This window comes from Podarcis cretensis (assembly GCF_951804945.1).
Source record: "Podarcis cretensis genome assembly, chromosome: 9".
Lineage (NCBI taxonomy): Eukaryota > Metazoa > Chordata > Lepidosauria > Squamata > Lacertidae > Podarcis > Podarcis cretensis.
Window position 1 is genome coordinate 48,794,635 of NC_137178.1, and position 13,920 is coordinate 48,808,554.

The 13,920-nt window shown below is 40.5% G+C and overlaps 1 protein-coding gene across 3 annotated transcripts in view; it reads right to left on the reverse strand.

Annotated features, from left to right (window-relative positions):
- Window positions 1-7,660, reverse strand: part of GLRA3 (glycine receptor alpha 3) — an 80,429-nt gene extending 72,769 nt beyond the window's left edge. Inside the window, exon 1 of one of the 3 annotated variants that reach the window (XM_079991415.1) lies at window positions 6,964-7,660. In XM_079991415.1, the coding sequence (XP_079847541.1) occupies window positions 6,964-7,034 (71 nt within the window). In that variant the 5' untranslated portion in view covers window positions 7,035-7,660. The remainder of the gene's footprint in view (window positions 1-6,963) is intronic. The other 2 variants (XM_079991413.1, XM_079991414.1) reach the window with 2 other exon arrangements.
- Between the last annotated feature and the right edge of the window lie 6,260 nt (window positions 7,661-13,920).

Sequence of the window (13,920 nt, forward strand, 5' to 3'; positions counted from 1 at the left end):
AAAGCGGAAAAATCAAAGGAGATAACAAAATACTGGTTTTCCAAAAGCAGAACAATCCTACTACATTTTCTTTTGATGAGATATTGTTAGACCAATTTGTGAAACGTATAAGGAAACCTTAGCTGACAAAGAATTTGAAGCCCTGACCAAGATTTGTGAAGAAAATGAATAGAATGTGATGGAACTGGCGGAAATGACTGGCAGAATCCAAGACTAGGGAGAAGAGTCGGTGGAAGAAGACTGGAAAAAGTTTAAAGACTATTTACAGAAATACTGTAAAATTAATGAATGTTAGAAAAATGTTAGAATGAAGTTATATGGCTTCAGTAGGAATGTTAGAAGGAATCAAATATAAACAGATTAATAGAGTATTAAAGGAAAAAATAAGGTTAGAATGTGTTAAGATAATTATAGGATAGAAAACAGAGGAAGATGGAAAGGAATTGCTGAAACAATTAACAGAAGTGGAATACAAAAAGGGAGGTGTGAGGAGGTCATTGAAATAAGTGAATGAAAGATAAGAGATTGAAATTGTTTGATGTGTTTTAAACTGTTTTTGTTTTGTTTTGTTTAATGTGCTTGTGTTATGTCTTTTTATCTTTGTTGTTTGTAGTGTTTAAATTGTTGGAAAACTAATAAATATTATTTTCAAAAATCAATAAATCAATAAATAATAAATAAATTTATTAAAAGATTTCCATGTAATATATATATATATATATATAAAGAAAATGAATAGAATGTGAAAACGAGCATAAAGATTCGTGACAGATTAATGGCATATCCCTCCCCTATATTGAACTTTTGGAAATAACTTTTTATTTCTGGCTGAAAACCTACTTTAAATGCATCTGTAAAGTTTGAAGGCCATAGAAATGGCTTGAATTAATTCAAATCTATATCTTGTTCTTTGAAGACCTTAGAATGGGTCAAAACATTAGAACAAGAACAATAATAAAACCATAAAACAACCACAACCATCCTCCAACTATCTGTAAACATAATAATACACAAGCCAGACATGCAGAGCTGTTTTCTGGGGGGGGGGGGGACAACAATTAAAAAACAGTGTTCATATATCAATAAAAGTGTTGTGGGTGCTCTATGCAGCAAAAATAGAAGTAATAGTACTCTGTACTGTTAAGTGCTATCACCAAAAAAGCAAAAAGCAAAAGCAAAACAGTGCAGGTGTATCAGTCAAAGGTATAACAAAAGAGATTTTTTTCTTTTAACCTTCCACCTAACAATGGACAATGATGTCACCAGCCAGACCTCTAGGTGTAACATATTCCACAATCTGAGAAAGCCGTATGCTGGGCTATAGATTCCTGGGTTGCCCTAAGAGATGGCATTTCCAAAAGGACCTCATATCATGAACAGATCTCAAGTCATGGGCAGGACTAAAAGAGAAGGAGTCCTTCAGGTAACCAAGACCTAAACTGCTCAGGAATTTGTATATCAAAACAAAAAACTTGAATCAGGCTTGGTAGCAAATAGGCATCCAGGACATGTCTTTACAGACTGCCTGACATACAGCACATTGTAGCAGTCTAGATGCGAGTTTACTATGTAGAACATGGATTACTGTTGCCTGGCTATATCTATTGAGCCATAGCTGAAAACAGGTCCTCTGACCCTTACACTTCTAGCAACAAGGTAGAATCACCTCTAGATCAGTGTTCCCCAACCTTGGGCCTCCAGTTGTTTTTGGACTACAATTCCCATCATCCTTGACCACTGGTCTTGCTAGCGAGGGATGATGGGAGTTGTAGTCCAAAAACAGCTGGAGGCCCAAGGTTGGGGAGCACTGCTCTAGATTATGCACAAAAGCAGATTTAGGACAATGTGACCGGTTTCCCAACACAGGGTGCAGGGGCCAAAGAGGCATCTTCTGGCCTCCTTCCCAATGTCTAGCTAGTGCTTGCCTGGCTTTGGAAAGAAGACAGGAGGGCTTTAGTACTCTGCCAGAGCCTTGTGCTTCCTTCCCAAAACCCAGCACCTACTTTGGAAAGGCGGCTTTGTCCCAAATTTTAGCCTCACACAGGATGCCATATTGCCAAGATTCCCACCCCTGTTATTCACCTGGTCCTTCAGGTGCAATGCAGGCCCATTTAGAACATACCTAATTCCTGCCTACTTAGTATATGTTTATTAAAGTTCTATACACTGGTACTTCGTGTTAAGTACTTAAGTTCCGGAGATCCGTTCTTAACCTGAAACTGTTCTTAACCTGAAGCACCACTTTAGCTAATGGGGCCTCTTGCTGCTGCCACCGCACGATTTCTGTTCTCATCCTGAAGCAAAGTTCTTAACCTGAAGCACTATTTCTGGGTTAGCAGAGTCTGTAACTTGAAGCGTATGTAACCCGAGGTACCACTGTATATGTTTCAGAATTCAAAAGAAATAACAAAGAAAATTATAGATGCAAAGATATGCCCCACAGAGTCACAATGAGCTGTTTATTCTAGAGCAGGGTTTCCCAAACTTGGGTCTCCAGTTGTTGTTGGACTACAACTCCCATCATCCCTGACCACTGGTCCTGCTAGGTAAGGGTGATGGGAATTGTTATGCCAAAACAGCTGGAGGCCCAAGTTTGGGAAACCCTGTCCTAGAGTAACAATGGGGAACCTGAGACCTTCTAATCAGCCCCAGCCAGCCTAGCCCAATCCAACTACATCTGAAAGGCTTCAGGTTTCCTATTACTGATGTAGTTTGGAACCCAGTATGCATTCATTTTGAGATTTGGTTCCCATGCCTGAAATAGTAACCTTCTGAGCATGAACTATATATGACCTACCTTAATGTCTTCCCAGTGTGAGGCAGGCTTCACCAACCTGATGCTCTTCAGATGTTTTGGACTACAACTCCCATCAGTGTTGGCCATCATAGCCAATGGTCAGGTATAATGGGAGCTGTAGCCCATAACATCTGGAGGATAATAGGATGACAAAGACTGGTTGAGGTGTGTGTGTGTGTGTGTGTGTGTTTGTGTGTGTGTGCAAGCTCCCATGTTCCCTATTTCATAAAATAATCTAAATGTGATACTTCGGTATCAACATTAGTGCTTTTTATTGCTCAGTATTCTCACTCATGGGGAAAAGGAACATAAAGCACTATCCTGGGCATGTTACCATGCTTCTTATAGTAACTATTGCTAATTATGTTTATACAAGTATATTTATACAACGTTTATAAAATCTTGCAGTGTGGAGTGCTCCAGTTCATGAGTTCAGCTAGCCAACCGTGTGGTCTTCTAGGCTACACCATTCCATTCCCTGTTCCAACATTTAGCATTCCATTACTACCGAGCATTCACAGTCCTCATTTGGCTGTTTAGTCCCCCCACCCCAATATTTTTGGTAGTTCTGCAAACCTTGGGGACCCCTGGGCATACAGATACTGTTCTCTTGTTTTTCAGTGGCCTTGAATTGGCTACAGTCTTTTCAGCACCCGTCAGATGAGTTTGCTTCTAGAGTTTGTGATATGCCAGAAATTTCCATCCACATAATTTCACTCAGTCTCACTTCACTCTGGGCGTTGTAGTCTTAAAACTGCACAAACTCCTTCCCTTCCCATCTCATCCCATGTCTGTTCTCTGTCTTTTATTTTGTTCTATAAAATCTTTAATTATCGTAGGATGAACACATAGTGAATCCAAAGCAGTGAGAATATAACTCATGCTTCGTATGGTTTGGTAAACAGTAGTCTTATATTTCACACAGGGATGCATTTAAAAGACGATTTCACCACACAGAATACTGCAGCAAAAAAAAGTCTGCTTCTGGAGATTTTTCACATAATACATATTCTGGTGAATTTCTTGTAAGAATGGTTGGATGAGAACATACACCTCCAAGTGAAAATTAGTTCTAACTTTAAATTATAGGATGATAGCTCTTATATTCTATGCTCCTACGTTATTGCTCAACACACCCACTCGCTCCATTTCCCTGTTGTGACTCAAGAACAGATCCCTCCAACTAGAGGTCACTCTCACTTGTCACAAACACTTTTATATGCGTCATTACCTCTCAACTATTGTCTGAGATTATTTCTCTCTCACTCAGATAGGGGGCTGAAGCATTGTGGCATCTATGTATAAAAAAAGCAAAATGTACTCTTCTCATTATTGTTAGCTTTTTTTTTAAAAAAAATGAAAGTATATTACCTCTAAGTTTTGGCACATCTGCGAAATTTTATCCAAAATTAGAAATACATTTTCCATAAAAAGATCAGAGGTATTGTCTACTGATCTTCAGCATATACAGGTCTGCTGGTCCCTACGTATTGGACATGGAATGGGGTGATGTTAGGCACATTTGACTAATTTTGAGACTACTGCTTCTACTCTCCAAACAAGTGGGGCACATGGCAACAAAGCAGGTGAGGAGTGCTTCTATTCTAGGTTCAAGACATGACATCTCCCTCTCCCCAGTTGTTCTTTTCCCTTCCAACAAGCAGTTAAAATTCCATGCCCACTGAGCATGCTTAATTTTCCTTGGGCTGGTCATTGAGATGGTATGCCCCTCTCCATTTTGGGGTTTTCCTTGGGCTGGGTCGAGGGTTATTTTTCTACGGGGGAGCAAGCTGGACATGATCTCAGTCCCATTACATTCTTAATTTTTCAGTTGATGCCTACATCAACTGTCTCAAGTACCTGAGGCATTAAGTAACTTCTCCGTGTTATCGAAGAAGTCACTTGCTCAAATAGGTAGACAAATACAAATATCTTCTTCTATTCCAGGCATCCCACTCTGTCACCTCTCCCCACAGTTGTATGCTTATCCCCCTCTCATCCATTCAACATTCTATCCCCCACAAAATTAAATATTGTCAATCCCGGAACCTCTCTCATTCTCTTAGAATGGCAATGGCGTCCACCAGAGAGGTGCTGGAACCCACCAGAGAAATGCCAGGACTGAGTTCCTGTGAGTTCCCCCTGAAAAAGCCCTGCCTGTGTGTATCTCTGGGTTCTGCTGTGTCTGAAAGTATTCTGTCTTGTGCATCAGTGGTTCACATAAGCACAAACATGGGAAGACTCAGATTACTATTAGCATATAGACTAATACCTCACTTTTTAATAGTATACCAGGAATTCTCAGGTGCACCTATGTCCCATTGAAGTAAGTGGATTTTAAGCGTGTGCAATATTTATTTCAAGAGATTTATATACATTTCTTGCTTTTCCAAATAGTTTTTGTCATACATTAAAAAACACATCTGCTTTAGTAAAATAAAATTAACAGCTAAAGCTAAAATATGTGGCTTGTAAATAACATGCCAATGGCATATCCTGTGAGGGCTCATTTTATTTCATTTCCCCCTCTAGCTCTGCATGTCCTCGCAATGTTGTGCACTTTCTCCATAACAACCTGATTAGGAGTTCCTCCCTTTGACCCTCTCACCCTTCCTAGTACCATCATAGCTATTATCTTTTAACCAGAGCTTGATCATTTTACCAGTCTGCGAAAGTGAAATTAAATGAGTCCATCCTGGCTGGTGTTCAACTGAAGATATAACCCAATAACCTCTGGAGTCAATATGAACTTGAAATGAGTTGGGGGTGCAAGGCTTCAAGTATAATTGCCCTGTTGACTTCTGCTTCTCAGAAATGCACCTAGCATAGTACCACTGAATAAAAATGGTTTAAAGAGCCCTTTGTAATACCCTTTCACCAAGTTGAGAATGGAGGCTCAGTTACTTGTTTTGTACATGAGCCCTTCAGAAAAACAAGATTTATCTTACCAGCCATGCCATAAAATAATCACCAGATCTACTTCATACCATTCCCTTCCATTAATGTTATAACCATCATGACATTGAGGCACAACCTAAAGAAATTAGTTTTGCATTTCATAATGTAAATTAGCAGCTTAAGAACATGCAGACAAACATGCAGAAGCTTCAGGTGATACTTGCTAATTTAAGTGGTCCCTCCATGTTTTTGTAGCGCAGCTCATGAATATTTGTATGTGAAAAGGAATTTCAGTTACACAACAGTTTTCTTCCTGCATGTTTCTGTATTTGAATATGAATATGTGCATAATATTTCAACATCTCGTGCATGTTTGTCATGTATGCTGTATGAAAAGTTCTTCAGATAAAAACATGAATTGCCTGATATTTCTGTTATTTTGGCATGCTTTTCTTCACAATAGCTGGATATCACTGTTATGAATTTTATTTTTATCATGAAGGGTATATAGCTTGGATACTCCTTTACGTCATCACTTATTTCTAGTTTTTATGGTTAGGTACTTGAGTTGGATTTTAAATAAGTTAAAATTATTACATTTAAGCCAATTCTGATGCATTTTTTAAAATAAAACTAAACTGGCTTAAATTCAAACATGTAAACTGAACTGTGGAATGGGCTATATCATTATTTTTAGGGTTCTGTGTGAAATATCCCAAGTGAGAGTGGAGCAACCCACTAAAATACACATTTGAATATCTGGCACAGAGAGTACACAGTGTAGTTTGGGGAAAACAATCCAATATCAAAGTCTTTCTTTTCTTTGTGAAGCTGGCAGCTACTGGGACCTGGGATTGGCTCTTAGGGGTTAATTGTCATATATTTATTTCAGTATGAAAGAATAACAGAGAGATTACTAGTTCTGAATAAACACTGTACAATTCAAATATTGCTCAATAATATTCTGTGCTTCGTAACAGAATAGCGGACAAAACAGGCTACAGAACTCCAGGAGAACCAAACTTGGGGAGGGGGAGGCGAAATTTAAACGTCAGGCACAGGAGTACAAAACAACAATGACATGGGATGCAAGAGACTATTGCACAACAGTATCAGAATGTCCACATAAATCTCGCTTGCTAGTCGACGTCTGTGGGGGCATTACGAGTGGAAGAGGCATTTTCCACAGCTCCGTCCATGAGTCCCGTTGCCTCTGCCGCTCAATCACACCAAGTAAGGCACATCTGGGAGATCTAGCGGAGACTCACCTGAGCAGCACCGCAGCTTCCCACAGATAGAATCCCGAGACAGCTGCACGCAGGTATCTAATCCGGGCCATGATATGGTGAGGAATTCACAACCTCCTCCCAAGCGAACGTGTCCGAGTCATGAGGGAATCCAGGAGAGAAAGCGGAGGAAGGGAGAGTTCAGCCTGAGAGCTCTTGGAGAGGCTGCCGAGTGTTCAGCACCTTGGAGAGCTCCCCGGCACCCTCCAGCACTTGTAAATCCAATCGCGCGAGGACGCCTCTGCCCCGGGTCGTCTATTCTCCAGCGCCTGGGACTTCGGGCATTTTGGGGTGGTTGTTGTTGGCAACCAGCTCGCCAAGGGTTGCGCTGTGCATTTAAAGAGAGAGGCTGATCCCAGGGGGGAAGACCAGGCAGTCGAGCAGAGGCATCGGGAGAAGCGAAGCAGCGGCAGGGAAGACCTACTTTCCGCCTTCGCTTCCTCCGGTCCTTCTTTCTCCGGCCAGAAGCCAGCTCGCCACATTCCTGAACACTGGGAATGCCAGGGCTCGGGAGGGGAGGAGAGGGGAGGGGGAGGGGGCGGAGACGGAATCAAAGCAGTGGACTTTCCTCAGCCAGTCAGGGGAGCTCCCAGGACGACGGAGCAGATAGGCAGAGCTGCCTCGCGAAGACGCAGAAAGGGGCGCTCGGTGGGAGCGCGTTTGCACAGAAGCACGGGGATTGACGAGGGATACTCTAGGCAAGGATGCTGTGGAGAAGGACGGAGGAAAGGATTCCCAACCGCCTCAAGGAGGAGGAGGAGGAGAGGAGGGAGATGAGGGGAAGTGTTGTTTGGGAAGGGGATTGCTCCTTACTGTTGCGGAAAGACAAGAAAGACCTTGCCCGAAGGGACACGTGTCCCCTTAGTGCTTTGTCTCTTCATGACGGGAAAGTTTATGTTGTGCAATGGTGTTGTGGAAGCAGTGGGGTCTCTCTCTCTCTCTCTCTCTCTCTCTCTCTCTCTCTGTGTGTGTGTGTGTGTGTAAACATCTGGAACAAATGTGGTGAGGTTGTCATGATTCTCCGGGTCGAAGATGTTGATGGATGACTCGCCCTAGAGTTCAGAAAGAGGACTGTTACAGCCACCAAGTGTGGCGAGTGACCATCAATGTCCAGCGCAATCAGTTATCTAAAATGAAGAAGGGAGGGAGAGAGAAGGATCGGCAGTACAATCCTGTGCATGTTTGCTCAGGAATGTCCTACTTTATTTAGCAGGGTTTACTCAGTAACTGATTTCAGGATCTCAGCCCACATGTGTATATTGGTGGTGGAGCCGCTTCTGCTGTTATCTTCATTGACAAAGCAACATGAACAACCTTCTTCTCTGCAGATGGTTGGGATGCATACAAATTGGCTTCTGCTCTTTTTGGTAGCATATCAGTTAAATTATAAAATTAGACCAATTTAATGACTTGGTTTAAAAAACACGCACACAGGCATAGTACTCAAATTTGGTTTTAGGCATTCTTCCTCACATTCATCTTGGGCAATGAATCCACCCACTACAAGAATAATGTTAGAAATCATTATATTATTTTAGGCTGCACTGCTAACTCTGTACTTGGATATAAACCCCAATGAATTTCAATGGAACTTACTTCTAAGCAGGCATGATAAGGATTGTGCTGTTAGTTATGTAAACATTGGGGGCTAGCCAATGTTGGTTATACTCAGAGTAGACGTACTGAAATCAACTGGGGTAAATAAATTTCAATGAGTCTTCTTTGAGTAAAAGTTAGTTGGATTCAATCTCTTATTTTTAAGAAACTCTGAACTGGCACTTTAAGAGAAATGTAAAAAATTCATTCAAATTAGTTTCTACAATCAGCTTTGATAAGCATGTGCATGTATCAAAGGTGAGAAAAGAGGCATAAAACACATCTCCTCATATTTGGAGTACTAACTTTTTAAACTAAGCCATTTAATTTGTCCTGTTTCCCACAGAGACTTAAGCAGATGTGTTTTGCTTTTCACAGTATTAATTAAAACTACTATCAGGAGGTTTCTAGTGTAAATAGGCTGCAGTTATAATTTATATACACCATCCTAAGTATGCCTTATTCAACTATGGAAATTCTTAAAGCGAAAGCATGTTGTAAGTGCTGGTTTTTCTCATTGTTAAATTCACTAGGCATATTTTGAATTGGTTCACTGATTGCCTTGTTCTTTGTTTTTAAGCTTATAGAATGGGGAGCTTGTGGAATGGGGAAATGTCTGCAGTATTGTATTAAAAAAATCTATTTGAACACACAAGACACAGGATGCACAGTACATTCAAACTTTCCATATTTTACTGGTTTTGACTGTGTAGTCACAACCTATTTGTTTGTGACTGGGATTGAGAATCTGTGACACTTTAGATGTTGTGTACGACACTCACATCCTTTTACTGCTTCTTTCATTGTTAACGCCACTAGACATATTTCCTGGTTAACTTCTTGACCATTGGCCATAATGGTGGCAGCTGATGGGGTGGAGGCCAGCAACTTCTGGAGGGACACAGGTTTCTCATACCTTAGGGTATGATCCAGGCAAAGTTAAGCACTTAACACCTACTGGGGAAAGCATGTGCTCTTCACATGTAAATCAACTGGATTTAAAAGTACAGTGGTACCTCAGGTTAAGTACTTAATTCGTTCTGGAGGTCCATTCTTAACCTGAAACAGTTCTTAACCTGAAGCACCACTTTAGCTAATGGGGCCTCCTGCTGCCGCCACGCCGCCGGAACACGATTTCTGTTCTCATCCTGAAGCAAAGTTCTTAACCTGAAGCACTATTTCTGGGTTAGCGAAGTCTGTAACCTGAAGCGTATGTAACCTGAAGAGTATGTAAGCCGAGATACCACTGTATACATTTTTTCCCCTAGGTTGTATACTGATTTGTACTTTTTATTCCTACACCAACTAATAAAAACTAAAACTGACAAAGGATCAAAAGAAAACCTAATCAAGTGTTGAGCAATGCCTGGGTTCTATTGGACTGCACAGCTATTTACACGGATCCAAGGAACCTTTGGGTTTGTTAGCCCTGTGCTAGATAGTACACTTTAAAAAACAACAACAATAAACTAATGGAATTTTTTTAAAAAAACAAACCATGTTATTGTATGGGCCATGGGTCTGCTATTCAAGGGGGGGGGGGATCCAAAACTACTTCTTGAGTTCACCTAAAATTTATTATTATTATTAACCAGGGTTTATTAGTCAACTGACTGTAATACATACCAGTAATCTTAGTGCCTGGAGTGTGAGAGCAAGCTTCATTTTTCATCCTTCTGTAGCAGCAACATAAATAAGTGGGCAGCAGAAAGTTGGAGACTAAAGGAAGGGAAGGCTGGAAAGGTTTCAGTTTTTCCTCAGAATCAGATCTGAGCTAGAATATAATTTAGGTAGTCAAAATACTAACCACAAAATACTAACCATCGCGGTCATGTGGCTGTTCCCCCTCAAAGTAGGGGGCAAGTTGACACCTCTGATTGCAGCTTGCTTGATTGTTTTGTTTAACTAGGAAGCAAACCTTGTTCATCTTGAAGTCACAAAGGTGATGTGTGCATGTAATTGAGTTCTGTGATGTGTCTTACAATTTTCCAGCTATCATTTATACACACAAAATTGTTCCAGTGTTTGGACAGGGCTCAGAGTACTCTCCCTGTTTCAAGTGTTTGCTAAAGCCCATTTTAAAGATTAAAATTCCCACACAGTGCCATCCCAGCACAACTAGCTATGAGAGACTACTACTTTATGGAATGATGGAGAACAGACAGAATTAACCGCTTAAAGGTTCAGGCCCACAGAATTTCTAGGCATTATCTGGGCATAAGCGGTTCAATTGCTGGGCACCTCCTTGAAATCTAACCTCCTTAAAATCACGATGGTCTTTTGTGCTATGGCATTATAGCCCTCCTGATATTCCTGAACTCCAATTCCCATCAACCCAGACAAGCATAAGATGATGGGAGTTGTAGTGTAACAACCTCTGGAGGGTCACAAGTTTCCCATCACTTGTCTAGATCATTTACATGCCAACTATTTGCATAAATCTTAAAGAACTATTTGTGGCGAAAGGTGTAAAAAGAAAATACTTTGTCTTACTCACTATGAATGGCTGGTGCAGTCATGTTGAGTGATTAACTAGGGTACCCAGTTAAAACAACAAGAGAAATGGGTTTCTAACTTGAGAATTCAAGAAAGAAAAGAAAGAAAAGAAAATGTGTCTTCACAGTTACAACCCCCAGTGGAAATTATACCACTATAATGTAGGGCTTAGGTTTCCTGATGTCCTTAATATCTACAGGCTTATCTAGTTGAATGGTCTGTTCCCAGAGAATGATAGATTCAGATGGCTTTGTGATGATTCTTCAGCACTTTCTTTTTGCCACTGCTTGCCATTGAGTTCAAGTTCTTGACAATATTGAGGATGCAGTAGTGTCTTGACGAAACCACTCACCTGGTTTTCTGAGAAACTACAGGTAGTGAAATGGAGGGATGATGGTAGACCAATTGGAGAGGGAAAACTAATGACCGATCTGATGAAACACAGGTTTTGTCTCACTTACAGGCCCACTCCATGGTGATGATGGTGGCAAAAACTTTCCTACCACCATTTCGATTGCACCGTCAGTCAACATAGCGATTTTATACATGTCTGTTCAGAAGTAGCCTCCACAGAGTTCAACAGAGCTTACTCCCAGCTCAGTGTATATAGGGCTAAAGACTAAAATGTCAAACTAAACTGTGACAGCAAAGCTTCATTTGATCCAATACTTGTTTCTCTTCTGTTCAGATAATTAATGCCTGTTGCTTAAACTGATTCTCCTCTTCTGAGATGATAGATGAGAGGATAGGTGTTATTTCTATTTGCTATGTTCCTCCTCATAAACCTCTGACTGCTGAAGGTCTGGAATGATAGATAATGTTCTAAGCCCCCTAAACAAGATGGTATGGAACATAATCCATTATGTTTGATCTCCAATAGCCTAGTCCAATGAAAAATAATATATTGCAATGAATTATGCAGTTCATATTTTCGTGTTTATTTTTAAAGTTAAGAATGGTTTAGTTATGTCAGTTATGGTGGTTTTCTTGACCCCAAAGTTTCCTCAAGATGTAACTCAATCAAGTGTGCAAGCCCAGAGGCTTTAAGCTATCATTAAACATACAACCACAGAGAAAATGTCCTTTGATTCATATTGCCTCACAATTCAAGAGACCAAGGAAACAGAAAGGACTGAGGACAATAGTTGTTTAAAGTTTCATACAATGACACTGATCCTGAAAGCAATTCAGGATACAAACCTAATAATTCTTACTCGAAATATCAATGAAATTAGTAAGACTTACTTCTCAGCAAACCTACTTAGAACTAGGCTTAAGACACTGATTTCTATTGTATGTAGCAGCTCATGTTAATTTTAGAGTAAGCAATTTGTCAACTACTGTGGAACAGCCTCCAGCATCTTCAGGCATTATGGAAAAGGAGGAATTACCATGTGAGATGAGACAATGGAGATGGGAGGACTTGGTCCTCCCCCTTCCACTCCTGGCTTTATTGCCTCTCACAAATTGGAAAGTAGCTGGGAACCTCTTGTTCCTATGGAAGTTCCTCATGTATTTTGGAGCCCTGGTTTTCCACAATACATATTCAGCTGATTATTTGCCATCAGGGAGCACTTGCTGCTTGATGAGTAGCATCTTCTCAGACAGTCATGGTCAATTGCCTTAGAAAAATGCAGAGTGTCTGCCAAATGCCGATTAAGTAGCTGCTCATAATTATCAGTGAACACCTATCAGATGCTCTCAACTAGCCTTGAGCAGCTTTCTGTTAAATTGGTTATCTTAACCCACCAACTTTTGTGATGTTTCAATAAAGGAGATTGGGTAGGATAGTACCTGGTAGACCCCGTCTCTAGTCTCCACAAATTGATCAGGTCATGTAAACAGAGCTGTAGGCCCCAGCTACAAGCAAGTTTAGTTATATTTTAGTCACGGAACATAAAACCCGAATTGACTGTATCCATAAGTGGAATTGTTATTGTTTGTGGAGCAAAAGAGACTCGCCATTTTTATGATAAGTGTAAACCATTACTCATGGTGCACTGGAAGCTGGACGTGTATTTTGGTGCCATTGTGGTCAAATTGTAACTGAATATTATGCCTGCTTTTCTATCAATGGAACAGTGGTAGGAATGCACTAATAGGGAAAACTTTTTTGGGGGGAAAGGGCCAGAATAAAATGCGTCCTAATAATGAGCGTAGTATAGCATTCTGCACTCTTTGAAGACTTGTTACTACACATTTAAAAAGCCATTAGGTAAAGGTGTGCAAGCATGTAAGAAAGGTACATTAGAGAGCTCCCCCGGTGAAAGCATCTAATTAAATGTCTAAGAATAGAATGCTTACAAATTAGTCATGGAACTTTCAAAATGAATGCTGATGCTTAAATACAGAAGAGCAGGTGTATAAATAGGATGATTTGTATTCCATTAACAGCTTGCCACTGAAAGATGAGTTCTGAAATTAATCTCGGGTGTTTATTTCTGAAATTGTAAATTATTAATGGGGTTCTGATTTGTACTCTTAATATGATAATGCTATGCTAACCTACATAGACTCTCTAGTTGCAGTTGCATCTTGAAACAATATGCTGTAAATCTTCCAATTATTTTAATGGATTTTCATTGCACTCACTAGTGCCCAGTTATAAGTACTTTGGTTTCAGTCAGTGTGATATAGTGCATAGTGCTGACTTTAGATTAGAGCAGGCATAGGCAAACTCGGCCCTCCAGATGTTTTGAGACTACAATTCCCATCATCCCTGACCACTGGTCCTGTTAGCTAGGGATGATGGGAGTTGTAGTCCCAAAACATCTGGAGGGCCGAGTTTGCCTATGTCTGGATTAGAGAGAACTGGGTTCAAAACCTTCTCAGTCATAAAGCTCACTA